The sequence below is a fragment of the Mchenga conophoros genome, linkage group LG7, assembly GCF_057382185.1.
Source record: "Mchenga conophoros isolate Kocher_MC1m ecotype Shallow Benthic linkage group LG7, M_conophoros_male_GT1.1, whole genome shotgun sequence".
Classification (NCBI taxonomy): Eukaryota; Metazoa; Chordata; class Actinopteri; order Cichliformes; family Cichlidae; genus Mchenga; species Mchenga conophoros.
In genome coordinates, this window is record NC_140532.1 from 44,521,364 (window position 1) to 44,537,332 (window position 15,969).

Here is a 15,969-nt window from a genome sequence, read left to right on the forward strand (position 1 = left end):
TTCTCCATCCTCTCGCAGCATAGTTCGGTTTTCCTGCCTGATTTGTGTTCAGCAAAGGTCAGATTTCCTTTGAGTGGCAGAAAATCCCTGCCCTGCACTCGCTGCCCAGTGAAACATCCAATAACAGATGCCTACAGAGTGCCAACAACAGGAGACTGCCCTTGCAGTTTCTGGTTTTACTACTACTGCTGTTATATTTCAGTCTACTGTCTTAAATCAGAGTCTGATAGAAACTAAACAGAAGCATATTTACAAATGTTTCTGATAAAAAAATATATATATTTTTAAAACTGGAAACTGTTTTGCAGACATTTTTTCAGCTATCTTAATTTTGTCAATCTCTATTTAAAAAAACCTCTTCTACATGCTTTGCAGTCATTAAACCATATAGCTGACTTTGGTTAAGTTTAAATTCATTATTTTGCTTAAGGTGGATTCTCTCTGGTTACTCATTCTTCTTCTTACTGTCCAGTGAAATGCATGCTAGATTGATTGGTGATTCTAATAGTCACTCTGAGTTAGGCCTGTGTTATTGTGATGACTCAGCCTTTCACCCTATGACGTCAAGAATAGGCTCTGGCACCACTGCCACCTTAAAACTGGACAAGCAGCTGGATGGCTAAATGGATGTTGTTTACTGTGATTAGTATCTCCTCATTTTTGCTGAAGTATACCCTTGTGCAGTTTTTTTCCCCATTTCTTTTAAAGGATGGACGCAATAATCAAGTTTGTAGTACAAGAAAACTGAGGGACTAATTAAAGGAAGATTTTACAGGAATGTTGTATGTAACACGTTAGTTTAAAGTCTCACATAGTTGTTGAATTGGGTTGATTTTGATGCATCTACCCAATGGATTGCTGGAGAGATGTGGCATTTTAATCCTGAAGGAGACTACAAATTAAAAAAACAAAACAAAAATAAGATGTAACACTTCCCTTCAAGGGAACAAGTGTACCTGAAGTACATCACCAAAATACCCCATAACAGAAACACTGGGTCCTGACACTGTCGGGGTCAAGGGTTTCAGTCTTTCCTTTAATTTGTCACCCATGTTGCATCTATCTACACATGCCCCCGCACACAGATACATATTTGGAGCGAAGCTTCCTTTGTTGCGCACTCACTATATTATTGATGGTTTCCTATTGAAGGAAGCAGAGACTGTAATCTATCAGAGTTTCCTGTGTTCCCTTCAATAAAACCCAGATGTTCAGCTCAGTTCAGAAAAGGTACCTGGAGGCACGCACACTGAGGATCTTAGTGGTAAGCAGCTTTATGCGAACAATCTTTTCTCTGTTTTAATGATCTCATAATTACATAATTCATTTTATTTTGATGTGAATTTCTGCTGGGTCAGTAGATCAGCAGCTTGTTTCACTGGAGACTGTCAGTGTCAGTTACTTTGACTTAGTGACAGGTCAACTTGGCAGTGATGAGAGCTGAACTACTGAAGCGCAGTGCTGGACGGCTCTTTCATAACATCGCAGCACCGTAATTAAAGTGCATTGCTGATCGTTTTACCTCGCATAAAATTCGTTGTGTATTAAGTAGCGGAACATATCCTGTATTTATGCATACTAAAATAAATGTTACTACCCGTGGGCTTTTGAAGTTGATCAGATTTATATTTGTGTCAACTTTTGCTTAATACCTTTTTTCTTTTATTTTGTCTTGTGTTTTTAAAGAGGCATTTAGCATTACTATCAGCTTACTATTTAGGATACATGGATTTTTTGGTGCTCAATATATCCCTGTCATGAACAAGATTAATGGCTCTTAAAAAGAAACAGCAGCAGATTAGATAGTGGTGGCTGAATTTAGATTTATCATGAGCACAGAGGATGTGGCCAAGGCCAGAAATGGCTCTGACTGGAAGTCACAGATATAGGGACAAACATTCAGGAAATTAGGTGCCCATTGGGACATTTACCATATATCCTAGGCTGACAAGACTGTAAGTATGTGTGTGTGCATGTGCTCCTCACTGATGAAAACCTCAACAAAAACAGGATAATTTTTGAAGACACAAAGGAAAAAGGTGGGGCACATGTTCCATCCATCCCATCCAAACAGCAGGGATAATAATAACACATTAGAGTAGCTTTTGTAATGTTGTTTGACTTCAGCTGCGTCAAATATACAGCCTGTGGATCACAACTGGCCAACAAGCCAGAACTGTCCAGTCAGCAGTGGCGTGTCTAGAAAATTTTTGTTGGGGGGGCCAGGTAGGGGCACAGATTTGGAGAGAGGTGGCAGATGTAATTGGCAGATAATGTTTAAAAATAAATTCTACCAACCGTTAACCATAATTCAATAATCCTGTAAACCTAATAACTGAATGCGCTTTTAACTCTTATTAGAATGAGATTTTAACCACTACGGTGCAAAGTTTTTAGATACTGCGTTGATAAAGTACAAGAGATACAATCAGTGCTTTGTCAGTGTTTACTCAGCATTCAAGGACAGCAATATTTGCATAGTATTTTTACTGACATATAGTGCACATATGTTTTGGGCAAAAACATTTTTAATATTAAAATATGAACATTTGTAACAAACAATTGACAAATTAGCCAATTCCAATGTAAAACTTTATCTGCCTGTTAAAAAAAGAAGATAATCTTCTCACAAACTGGTGTTTGATTTTGAAACAGGAAAAAAGTGGAGAAACAAATGAAAAGACTAACATTTGAATAAAACCTGAAAGCAAGTAAATACTTTCTATGCTGCCTTATCGGGCATTTTGACTACAGACCGGCCCACCAGGTATTAAAGCCATAAAGCCTTTGAATGAAAACAAATGCTGTTGTGACAGTGATGTACAGTCTTGTTGGTATATGTATGATTTCTATACATTTTACGTCAGATAAAAACTTTGGTTGTAAGATTTAGAGTTACCAGCTGTCAGCTGCTTAAAAAAGGATCCTGGTGTTATTTGTCTCTCAGAAACAGTTCACAACTTCCCTTCAACTCATCCATGTCACCTAAAAGGTAAACCTGTTTCTCCATCACCTGTTCAGCTCTGATGATCCAGTAAGGACATCTCCTGGTTTCATCTTCATGTTTCCCTCTCATCACATAACCAAACCGATATCATGACCAGCAGCTTTACAGCTGTGGCTCCAGCAAACATCAGCTGATACTAGAAATTAATATTAAATAAATTCTAACAACAGCCGATCAAGCTTAAACGTGCTGCTGTTGTTTAGAGCGACATCTGCTGGTTTCCTCTTTCTGGCGCAAAGTGGGCGATAAATAAACAAGAGAGCTGATCAGCTGATCATTGATCAGTTTAATGATTGAAGTAGCAACAGGGGAGGCAGGGGGAGAGAATGAGAGAAGAAGAGGCAGCTGTGCAGCATAACGACAGAATAACTCCTTTGTGTCTTTTTTTCATTATAGCGAAAGTCCGGGACAAACTGCGTCTCTTCTCAGCTCAATACGAAACGTGTAATATTTTCTCTGAATGAGGGACCATTCCATTTTTTAAGGAGCCGTTGGCAACTCTACTAACTAACCTTATGAATAAAATAAAGTTCACTATCAGTAACATCATAGCACCCACCCAGCTGTATAAAAACTCCGTCAAGCTGGCTAGATCGCAGTACGAGTTATTGTAACTGACGGTAAAAAGTCAGCACAACGAAAATAAACTCCACCTAAACTTGGTTTATATCTGACCCAGATAGACTGCAGGTCATAACTTCTTACCTGGAGTTCAGTTCACCTGACACTCGGCCTCGGGTCTCTCCTCCTGCCTCCCCTTCCCTCATCCACCTGCTGGCCTCTGTGGAAGCTCCGTCATAGCCACCACCAAACAACTGAGTTATTTTTACACATCGACCTGCATCTGGCCAATCCACCACCTCTCATTGTTCATGCCATTACAAAAAATAAATAAAAATAAGTCACCGGGCATATCCCCGGTATGCCCGATGGCCAGTCCAGCTATGTTAACCTGCAACCAAATCTGCAGCTCCATACAGCAATGTTACGACTTAGATTATATCTTATAACGCATAACTCTTATGTTAGCTGCCCTCAGTAGCATACTGTCTGAAATATTCGACGGCTGCAATAATTCTTTAAGTGTTATTTTTTCCTTGGTATTCTAATTTCACCGAAGTTTACTAAACTCAACAAACTTAATATTACTTACCGGGACATTGATTCTGTCCTCATTTTCTTTCACCGAAAAATTGTTTCCTGCAGTGCCGTCTTTCGTGCTTGGCTCTCCTACCTTTGCTAACGTGATGAACGTAGCGCAGAAGCCGATGCTGCATTCACTTACACTCGGATATCTCAGCTTCACCGTGAAAACATAATCGGACATTTGATATTTGATTGAATTTTATTGTTTTGCCTTTGGGGTGGCCAGTCTGGTTGGGGGGGTGGCCTGTGCCCCCCCAGGCCACCCCGCTGGACACGCCACTGCCAGTCAGGACAGCTGGATGGATTTGCAAAGCGTGAGAGGTGCAGTGCCCGAGGGGGGAGATTTTGCACGATTTTGCATGAGGAAACATTCTGTTGTAAATTAAAGATGGATCAGTCATTAGAGTGGTTGTGGTCGCTGTCAATTTAAACAGCCAGATGTGGGAATCTTCATCGGTTTTATAGCCTTCTTACTGATAAAGACATTAACCACCTGTCTCATCATCTTTCTACCAAGTAAAAGCCATGAAACTAAGCGCCAGTAAACTGACTGATAAACATTGCAGATGGTTTTTCATTTGTTTTGTAAATTAATGGTTTGATAATACTGGCATTGGTGCTTTTGCTCACATTAAACTAAACTAAAATGAGCATGATACCCCTTTTGTATCTAATTTCACTGATGGGTTGCTTCTTTGGCCTAGAGCCTGGAGGAACGGTGTAATCGTATCCTGAGAAACATGGAGGCCTCCCTGACAGCCCGGGATCGCGTTGGCATCCAGGATTTTGTTCTCCTGGACACCTACACGAGTGAGACTGCCTGCCTGGACAACCTGAGGAAACGGTTCCACGAGAATCTAATTTACGTGAGTCTTTCCTGTGTGGTGTCATTTTGGGTAGCCTTTCACTTTCGCTTACTCTAATTAAACATTATGCCCTCAACCTTCAACCCCACAACGCCCTAATGCTGCGTTGTCTTCTGCTGAATCGGGCTCTGCGTGTTGCTGAGTCAGCAGCTCTGGTTCTTTTCATTTGCAGAGTGAGCACTATAAAGGTCAGTGCTACCCACTGGGTCATGACAAGTGATTAACTGAACTTATTTCTTTTGCTAAAATTACTTATCATTGTTAAGCTACATGGACAGCACATTGCCGGAAATCTTCTCATAATGTCACGTAATGTTCAAGGAAAACAATCATCAAAAGCAAGAGTTGCAGACCATAAGTTATTTTCCTTGTCTTTCTCCACAGACTTACATCGGGACTCTTCTCGTCTCAGTCAACCCATATAAAGAGTTAGACATCTACAGCAAGAAGCAAATGGATACCTACATGGGAGTCAACTTCTTTGAGCTGCCGCCTCACATGTAAGAGTTGTTTCTGGCATGTCATTTGTGTAGACTGTACATAAAAGATGTACTTAGCTACCGTGACGTCAGTGGTTTGTGGATTAGCACTCTGAAACTTCAGATTGGCCTTTTGACCTTTGATAACTTTGACTTGATCATGTTTTAGAGAACAGGGTGGTGTTTAAGGGATCAGCTAACGCTACCTAGTTTGGTTAGCAAGGCGCTTCTGTAGACTGGGTCGTAAACTGATATTGTTTCCTTCATGACAAAAAAGGAGCACAGACATTTCAAACTGCAATCCATACTATTTATCACATAGTTAAGGTTACAGTTTGGACTCATCCACCCTGGTACTGTGTATTCAAAAAGTTATCACAAAACCACAAACACTGCTGTGCTTCAGTAAAGTGGCTCCATTTAGCTGAAGGCAACAGCTAGTCACTTGTGCTGACATCCACCATCATCCATCCATCTGTTCATCCATCCATCTGTTCATCCATCCATCTGTTCATCCATCCATCCATTTTCTGCCACTTGTCTAGGCCTAGCAGTATAAACAGAGTCCAGACCTCCCTCTTCCTGGCCACAAGAAAGAAACCCAAACCATTTTTTGTTCCAGGCTGTAAATGTGTTTAATTCTGTTCTAAAGCTTCGTGTGAAAATTCAGTTTCTTAATGATCAGATTTATTTGGCATGCCTTTATTCCATATTAAAATATCTCAGCAAATAAAAGAACAAATGGATTTATGATTCCTAGCAAATGAATGAATCCTACTGTCTTTGCAAATCCCTGACCTACCTGTAGATCACGCAAAGTTGACATTTGGTTGATAGACTTTAACCATCTTGACAATTACCGAATGGACATTGATGGTCCCCAGAAGACTGAACTGGATGATTGTAATACATTAATGTGAGATACAATATGACTAAATCAGCCTCAGTTATTGCATTTTCTGGTGATTAGTAAATACAAGTACGGTAAAATGAAATCTTGAGCACTGTTAACATGTAACTGGTAGAAATACCATGTTAGCAATATGACTGTGAATATGCTGACAATCACAAAAGCATTATAGCTCAGCTTCAAAGAACTCTTTGACTTGATGGATTGCCTCATCTTAAAAATAAAAAAATGTGATTTTGTTAGCCTCTGACCTCTCGCTGTGCTTTCAGTTATGCGCTGGCAGACAATGCCTTCCGCACAATGATGTCTGAGTTCAACAACCACTTCATCCTCATCTCAGGGGAGAGTGGGGCCGGAAAAACAGAGGCCTCAAAGAAAATCCTTCAGTTCTATGCTGTCAGCTGTCCAAGTACCAAAGTCCTCAACAATGTCCGTGACAGACTGCTTCTTTCCAATCCCGTGCTTGAGGTCAGTGTCCTGGATGTGCGTGGTAAAGCTTCTGCTATGCAAGATCCTGTGCAGTTTTTTTAAAACACAATTTCTTCCTTGTTTTGTTTTCAAATTTCAGGCTTTTGGAAATGCCAAAACCTTGAAGAATGACAACTCAAGCCGCTTTGGAAAATATATGGACATCCAGTTTGACCACCAGGTAGACAAATCTAAATCATGTTGCAATGCCTAAGGTGAAACCTTAGGTATTTAGTCTTCCAAATTATAAAAAACAAAAACAAAACAAAAAAAATAAAACTCGTGTCTAAAACCTTAGGCATTTACTACATGTTAAAGATTACCTTTTCACTTTCAGGGTGGTGCAGTTGGGGGTCACATTCTCAGTTACCTGCTGGAGAAGTCCCGCGTGGTCCACCAGAACCACGGAGAAAGAAACTTCCATATATTCTACCAGCTGCTGGAAGGAGGAGAAGAAGATCTGCTCCGCTGGCTTGGTCTAGAGAGAAACTGCAAGCACTACCGCTACTTGGTGCAGGTCAGGGAAATAATGCACTACATTCATGCTGCTTATAACCCCCCCCCCCCCAAAAAAGCTGACATCTTTACTGAACTTTTTAATTGATTTTTTCAGGGGAATTGTGCCAAAGTCAGCTCTATCAATGATAAAAGTGACTGGAAGACGGTACGGAAGGCCCTGTCTGTTATAGACTTAAGCGAAAGTGACATTGAGGTGAGGATGCACATTAAGTCTTTGTACAGTCTTTGTGTTGGAGATTAATTTAAAACCATTTATCTCTGGATTTCATACAGAACCTCTTTGGAATAATTGCCAGCGTGCTCCACATGGGAAATATAAAGTTCGAGGCAGATGCTCGAGGATACGCCATGCTTAACAACAACCAGGAGATGCAATGGGTGTCAAAGGTAAAATCCAAGAAAACAGCACGTAGTATAAACAATTTGTCCCCCTTCATGCAACTTACTGATGATACCGCGAAGAAATTTGATGCCACATGATTTGGTTTTCTATTCTGGTTGCAGTTGCTGGGGATTCCTAACCAGGTGCTACAACAGGGCTTAACCCACAGAAAGATCGAAGCCAAATCAGAGGAGGTAGCATATACATTAACTTATAAAATAATTTTAACTTGCTTGAAATGCTAAATTACCTTAATTGACATTATTCTGATCTTAAAGGTATTTAGTCCTTTCTCTGTGGACCATGCAGTGTATGCCAGGGACGCCCTTGCCAAAGCCATCTACGGCCGCACTTTCAGCTGGCTAGTCAACAAGATCAATGAGTCGTTAGCTAACATGGTGAGCAACAAAGCAACCCAACTTATTGTTCTCACAGAAAGAGGGAGTGATTTGGGCTAACAAGGTTAGGAAGCAGTCCTGAGGTAGTCTACTGACAGATTTTGAATCTGCAAACATCTGATTTGAATATCTGGCAGTCTTTTTGGGCACAGTGTAATTTTATTGGCTCAAAGTAAAGTCAGCACATGAGCTTGAAATGCTTTAGAAGTGCTTGTCTACAGCATGTCTGATCTCAGTGTTAAAACCCTGTCCTATTATATGTGCACTTCTATATAAAGGACTCCTCCAGGAAAACCGTGATTGGCCTTCTGGACATCTATGGGTTTGAGGTTTTCAGTGTAAACAGGTGAGATCATGCACAGAGAGACTGATTCTTCAGTAGAAAAGGTGTCAAATTAAAGACAGTGACAATGACTAATTTCTGTTTTATAGCTTTGAACAGTTTTGCATCAACTACTGCAATGAGAAGCTGCAGCAGCTTTTTATCGAGCTGACCCTGAAATCAGAGCAGGAGGAGTACGAGATGGAAGGAATCGAAGTAATACGATTATTCAGTCAATTTGCTTCACATATGTGGGCTCAAGAACAGCTGATTTACAAGAAGAAAATAATGTTCTTCTGTTTTTTTCTCTCTTTTACACAGTGGGAGCCTGTGCCATATTTCAACAACAAGATCATCTGTGATCTTGTGGAGGAGAAATTCAGAGGAATCATTTCTTTACTGGTAAAAAAAAGGCATCACATCAAATACTGTGCTGATGAACCAAAACATGCCATAATTCCCGCTGTCCTCTCATAGGATGAGGAATGTTTACGGCCTGGAGAGGCCACAGATCTCACCTTCCTGGAAAAGATGGAGGACAAGATTGGTGGCCACCCTCATTTTGTCACGTGAGTTTTTACAGGTGACATGTGGTGAATTAATGTTGTCAACAAACAATCAAACTACAAGTATAATACAAATCTACACTAACTACATTTCCTGCAGACACAAACTTGCAGACCAAAAGACGAGGAAAACTCTGAAAAGAGGAGACTTCCGCCTCCTCCACTACGCTGGGGAAGTTACATACTGTGTTGTTGGTAAGACGTTAAATACTATTGATATTTTTTTTCTGTTATAATGCCACTGAATTAGTCAGTGTAACAACAGAAAAATGCTGAAATGCGTCAATAGTGTCATAAACCCGGCAAACTGACTACATGTTTACAGACGTACTACAGAGCAAATAGCTTCACTCTTGAAGCTTCTTTTTGTTCTTTAAACTTTCAGGATTCTTGGACAAAAACAATGATCTTTTGTATCGAAATGGGAAAGAGGTAATTTAACTGTTATGTAATTTAACCCAGTAAAGATGACAGTTTGGTGGATGGTGATTCCTCATTACAAAAAACGTGACTTCTAGTAACCCTATTAAATAATGCAAACAGGAACTGAAATGATGCCTACAAATGTGTAACTGCCTAACCTTTTAGATGCTCACAGTTTTCCTGTTCTCCTTAGGTTATGCGGCAGTCCAAGAACGCCATCATCAAACACTGTTTTCCTTCTACTGAACCAGATAGCAAGAGGAGACCTGAAACTGTAAGAGCAATACAAGATATAGAAACTCGGTGTCTCACCAATGTCAGTGAATTTAGGAGTAATCGGCCACTTTCCTGTGACTCCTCAGGTAGTGACTCAGTTTAAGAATAGCCTGGTGGGTCTGACTGAGATCCTAATGATGAAAGAACCCTGGTACGTCCGCTGCATTAAACCCAATGAAGCCAAGCAGCCAGGTGAGGCCTTGAGTATCAAAAATCTGGTATTTCAATAAAGAGACATCCTAGTCAGTCTAGATTTAATCAGCACATGCTGCTGCTGACCTCTTAGTGTTGTGGTGTCTCCTGCAGGACACTTTGATGACGTGTTGGTAAGGCATCAGGTGAAATACCTGGGACTGATGGAACACCTGAGAGTCAGGCGTGCTGGTTTTGCTTATCGTCGCAAATATGAAATCTTTCTCCAGAGGTAGCACGCTGGCACTCCTCTAACCTTCAGTTAGTTACGTTAATCTTTTTCATGCAAAATGAAAAACAAAAACAAAAATCAGGATTCTTTTGTCTTCTGCTAACCTTCTGTGCTCAGGTATAAACCTCTGTGTCCTGACACTTGGCCCAACTGGAAAGGAACTGCAGCAGAAGGTGTGAGGTGTCTGATCAAACACCTGGGCTATAAATCTGATGAGTACAAGATGGGAAGGTAGGCAGAACGGATGAGTATCATATTTCAGATGGGTACTGCTGACTAACCTGGAAAAAGACATTTTTGGAAATCTCTCTGTTTGCCTTCATCGCAAGGACAAAGATTTTTATCCGCCACCCGAGAACTCTGTTTGCAACAGAAGATGCTTTTCAAGTCTGCAAACACAAGCTGGGTGAGATATTGCGCTGAAAATGTATTTTTGTTTCTATAGTAAACATCAACAACCTTTTCAACCTTTTAACCTTTACTGCAGCAACAAGGATTCAGGCAAAGTACAAAGGCTACAAGGTGAAAGGAGACTATCTAAAACAGAGAGAGGCTGGTAGGCCATGACATTTGTTTATAACCTATTAGTTAATGGTCCAGAACCATCTTGATTTATCAGCTCCTACTACACTTAAAACACGTTAAACAAACAATGTCTTGTCTAATCAAAATAGCCACAAAGATTGAGACCTGCTGGAGAGGGATGATGGCTAGGAGGGAACGTCAGAGGAGAGCATGGGCTGTCAAGGTCATCAAGAAGTAAGTTAACATGTTTGACAGTTAAATGGCTGCTGATGCTTGCAAGACGGTGTAATGGCTGTGAGAGAGCCATTTGGGAACTTTTATTAAGTGAGGTTACCGATCTATTGATTTGTTCCAGGTTCATTAAAGGTTTCATGAATAGACATCAACCGGCCTGCACTGACAACAGCGAGTACCTGGCCTTTGTGAGGCACAGCTACCTCACGCGGCTCAAGGAAAACCTTCCCAAAACCATCCTGGAAAAAGACTCTTGGCTCACTCCTCCTCCTATATTGCAGGAAGTGAGTGATATTTAAATGTCAGGCTGCATTTTTTGTAATATCACATAACAGAGCCCGTTCAACACTCCTGTTCATCCTCCAGGTTTCCCAGGTCTTGAAGAAGATCTACATTCGCCACATGGTGAGGAAGTACGTTCGAGGGATCACTCCCCAAAGGAAAGCACAGGTACAATCCGTCGTACGTGAGCAGGAAGTTCAATAAATGTATAACATAACCTAAACTTGCTCTGCCTGTCACCAGTGTTTTTTATACCTACATTCTTGATTTCTTGATTTTCTACATATTTGTCACACTTAAATGTTTCAGATTATCAAAGAAATCCTAGTATTAGACAAGCATAACTTGAGTAAATACATTTTTTTTTTCATTTATTAGGGCAAAAAATCTCTCCAAATCCACCTGTCTCTATGTGACATTGCTCCCAAACCTAAAACTGGTTGGATTAAGGTTCAGGCTTTGACTAGACCACTCCAAAACCTTTATCTTGGTTACTTTTCTGAGCCACCCAGAGGTTGACATGTTAGGCAGTGGCTCTCACTGTGGTTCAGTGAAGTCCCAAAGCCAAAAATATCGCTTTGTAATTCTTTCCAAACTGATACATGTCAATGACTTTGTTTCTCATTTCTTCTTGGGTTTCTTTACATCATGACATGATGTGTTATTTCTGGAAGCAGTTTGTGCAACAGATTTCCAAGGTTGATCTTAAAATACTCTCTGTTAAACATCTTCTTTGCAGCTGCTGTTAAAAGCACAGACCAGCGCCTTGTTCAAAGGGAAAAAAGAAAACTATCCCTTCAGTGTGTGCAGACCATTCGCAGACACCAGGATCTGTAAGACTACAGTACCATTAAAGTGGACTTACATGCATAAAATAGATAAGACTACAGTAGTTTATGTGATTTGAAATGGAAGACAGAATATATAACACTAATCTGCTACAGTTTGACGAATGCATGGACTTGTTTACTGGCAATTATTGTTGTTTCTGCAAACCCTCTCCTGCTGCTAAATATATGATGGACTGAGCGATTGCTGTTCTCACTGTTCTCACTTTGTTAAGGTGCAAAAGATATAAGCATCAAGGTGCTTCAGATGATTCAACATGAGAAAGTCAAGGTAAATTATAATATTAGTATTTAGTCAGCACACTGTCTTTGACGTGTGTGTGGTTGTCTGTTTGTTTGTTTTTTCACCTTCTCTGATCTTTGAGCGGGACCTCCACAGTACAGCGTACCTGTGGTGAAGTACGACAGGAACGGGTTCAGACCTCGACTCCGGCAGCTCATCTTCACCCAGGAAGCTGCCTACCTGGTGGAAGAGGCTAAGATCAAACAGCGGATAGATTACAGCTCACTGAAAGGTAACAAGTGAGGAGATAAAACAAAGAAAACATTGTTATCTGCAGTATATAAACATACAGTTATTTTATCAGTATTTTAAGGTTAACCTTGTTTTTGCAAGGTGTGTCAGTCAGCAACCTCAGTGACAACTTCCTGATTCTTCATGTCACGTGTGATGACAGCAAGCAAAAGGTACCTGCACACCGCTGTCCACAGCCATCTTAAAAGTTTTAACATTATACCGTTTATACTCTACAGATAGGCAACCAATAAAATGAAAAACAAAACTCAAATGTTAAACCCTAAAGTGAGTGGATGTGGAAGATCATGCTGTAGGGAGGGCCAGGGAAGGATTACCACAAATCAGTACAAAGTTGTTCTAAGTGGTCACTGTTACCCTTTGGTCAAACATTTCTGTACTAAAGCAGTGGTCTCTTCCAGCGTGATAATGCCTTCAATCAGTAGGACACAAGAGTTCGCTAAATAGCTTAATAAATATGAAAATGATGTGAATCATTTAGTGTCTGGACTTCACAACCGCTGGCACCATTATTAAAACACCAAGGACATTTAAAAACATTTTGGAGTGTTTTTCTTATAATAATCACTTTCAGGTCTTTAAATTTAAGATGAAAAATATCCAGTATATGTACAAAAGTACTGGGCTAACTACACATTACAGCTTGAGGAGCCATGGAAACCCTCACCATGAAGCTCCCAGTGCAGTTTTTGTGCTGATGCTAATCCCAGAGGAGGTTTGGAGCGTTGCAGTTACTGAGTCAGGAGAACAATGGCAAATTTTATGGAACACGAGCCCCAGCAAACCTGCTCTGTAACTTAATACAGTCTGTCATGGATGAGTCACTGTTGATCCTTATGGAAGCTTGTTTCTGCATCTGAATTTTTTTCTTTGACTCAAAAAACATTTTTCCTACCAGTAAGTCATAATTTTGTATTACTATCTCATAATTTTAATGTAAGAACCCAAATTTTTATGGTTTTTGTCTGTTTTTTGGGGTCAGTTTAAAAAAAATTTCTCAGTAGTTTGAGTTAGTAATTCTCAGCCCAACACTCAGCCTAAATTTGAATTGGTAAGTCAAAATCTTAAAATAACAATCTGAAATTTGGACTTTTCAGTGACAAAAACAAACATTCATATTTCCTAAATGCTTCCACTTTTGTTTAAATACTTAATAAAGCTGATCTTGGGATATCTAGGAAGAAAGAAATTTCACTACCTGACTTGTTACAATGGTTGGGTCCTATTATCACACAAGTGTCACACTTGAATTCAGTTAGCTCTTTAAAACAACCTGTTATTTCACAAATGTTTGTAAAAGCTGACTGTGGTAAAGGAACTGAAAACACCTGAATTCAAAGATTAAAAGGTGTGGCCCGGTACTTTAGTCCATATAGCGTACGTCAAATATGTCTAAAGAAACTGTTGGAGAGACCATAAATTAAAGCAGTTCATGTCTGCCATTTAGATTCCAGAGGAAAAGTCACAACGTTTAACAGAGCACTGATTTGTCCTTTCAGGGTGATCTGGTTCTGCAGTGTGACTTCCTGTTTGAAGCCTTGACTAAGCTGAGTGTTATTGTTAACAAGCAGAACTGCATCCACGTGGTGCAGGGCAGGTACAGAGTCTGCATCGTGTGTGGCAATATTTGAATTTGAAATATGAAAGTGGTAAAAATCATAAATAATAAAAATCATAAATAATCATAAATAATTATATATATATATTTTTTAAAATGCAGCGTGCGGTTTGACATTCAGCCGGGCAGAGAGGGGTTTGTCGACTTCAAGAGTGGCCAGGAGTCGATGGTCTACAGGGCAAAGAACGGCCATCTGATGGTGGTGAGTCTGTAATTCAGACAATGACAACTTATTACTGAAAACACGAGCAACTGACTGAGCTCTTTGTGTTTTTAGGAGTCAACAAAAACCAAGTCAAGATGAAGATGCCAGTGCTGTGGGATTAATGGTGCTCCTTAAGCCTCAGAGTTGCAACAGCCATGCTTACCCTGTAATCCTGCTCAGTGGCTATTTACATTATTAAAGGCAACTTTATACTTTTGCATCTTCATTAAAATGTTATACAATGAAGTATATTCTGTTATTACCCAAATGCTGCCAATAACTTAGCTGTAGAAAGTTCTTACTTACAATGTCAGCAGCTCTCCGTGTTCATGATATTTGGATTTGAAATAATCTCTATGTAAACAAACAGATTCATGTATGTACACTGTATTATATATACAAAATATTCATAGAATTACTTGATAACAGTAAAGAAATATATGTGTGCAAAGCCATGACTGTAACATTTATAATACCTCAGTCATGTTGTACCTTTATATTAAAACATCCTTGTTGTGGCAATATTGTCAGATTATGGTTTAGTCTAGCAGAGGAAACTCCAATGAATTGTGCAGATTATGTTTATGTAGTACATGCTGCTATTACGCAGTTCTGAAGTACATTTACAGCACGCTAACTCAGTCAATACAGTCTCAGATACGAATTAAGCCACTCTCTAACCTGTTTTTCTTAGATATGTTATTATCAGTGTTGGGGAGTAACGGAATACATGTACCGCCGTTACGTATTTAGAATACAAAATATGAGTAACTGTATTCCGTTACAGTTACCGTTTAAAAAGGTGGTATTCAGAATACAGTTACTTTGTTGAAATAAATGGAATACACTGGGGTACTTTCCTGTTTCATTTTGTCGCGGGTCAGGACTGTTTCGGTTTTGTTTGACAGCTACGTTCTTTTGCTCCAGGCGGCAGCGTTACGGTTGCCATGGTTACAGGGCGACGCTCTCTCTCTCTGCGACTGTGTGTTTCCTGGGTGAGAGAGCGCCTTTTCGTTGTTGTTGTTGTTGTTGTGCTAAGCTAACAGGCAGAATGCTACAAGCATAGCTCTAAAGAATGTAGCATCATGGGCAGTGTAGTCCGTGCTGCTGGGAGAATGGACTGCCATACACGTTATGTGTCTGTGAGCGCTAGGAGGGAGAAAAAGGGGAGTGGAAAGGTACGAGCAGTCATCGAGCAAAAACGGGAGCTGGAAGCATGTAAATATAATAATAACCACTGCAGCCAAGAAGAGTGCCTGACGAGCCCAGTTGTAAGTAAGCTATTAAGACTCGACTGTACACTGTGTTCGTGTTTTCCTCCGAAAACAACAAGTTCCGTTGGAGCAGCCTTTCAACGCCTCTCTCTGTCTGTCGCAAGAAAAGTTGACCCACACAACAAAGTAGAGCTATTTTTCGGCTACCAGCCGACAGGGACCCCGCCGTATTATGCTGGGCTTACACTGTGCGATTTTTTCAGTCGCGCGATTCAGCTCCTGCTCAAACTGTACGATTGACTCGCAGGGGTTAGAAGTTCAT

At 40.2% G+C, this 15,969-nt stretch overlaps 1 protein-coding gene across 1 annotated transcript; it reads left to right on the top strand.

Annotated features, from left to right (window-relative positions):
• The first annotated feature begins 1,207 nt into the window (after positions 1–1,207).
• myo1hb (myosin IHb) lies at positions 1,208–15,281 on the top strand. Its single transcript, XM_085279553.1, has 32 exons — positions 1,208–1,264; positions 4,858–5,019; positions 5,404–5,519; positions 6,678–6,876; positions 6,977–7,057; positions 7,214–7,393; positions 7,490–7,588; positions 7,669–7,782; positions 7,900–7,971; positions 8,056–8,175; positions 8,454–8,521; positions 8,608–8,713; positions 8,819–8,899; positions 8,975–9,066; positions 9,164–9,258; positions 9,449–9,495; positions 9,680–9,760; positions 9,849–9,954; positions 10,069–10,186; positions 10,304–10,417; positions 10,516–10,592; positions 10,674–10,742; positions 10,861–10,945; positions 11,067–11,229; positions 11,312–11,395; positions 11,967–12,060; positions 12,291–12,346; positions 12,455–12,590; positions 12,692–12,762; positions 14,110–14,207; positions 14,331–14,430; positions 14,506–15,281. Exons 1-32 carry the CDS (start codon positions 1,208–1,210, stop codon positions 14,530–14,532), a joined length of 3,168 nt encoding a protein of 1,055 aa, XP_085135679.1. The 3' UTR covers positions 14,533–15,281.
• Positions 15,282–15,969: the final 688 nt, after the last annotated feature.

Bases quoted from the DNA above. Each gene is read 5' to 3' on its own strand.
- myo1hb (XM_085279553.1), top strand. From the start codon at position 1,208: ATGTTCAGCTCAGTTCAGAAAAGGTACCTGGAGGCACGCACACTGAGG. The intron at 9,067-9,163 runs GTGAGTTTTTAC...CATTTCCTGCAG, and splicing joins GGCCACCCTCATTTTGTCAC to ACACAAACTTGCAGACCAAA. The intron at 10,187-10,303 runs GTAGCACGCTGG...TTCTGTGCTCAG, and splicing joins TATGAAATCTTTCTCCAGAG to GTATAAACCTCTGTGTCCTG.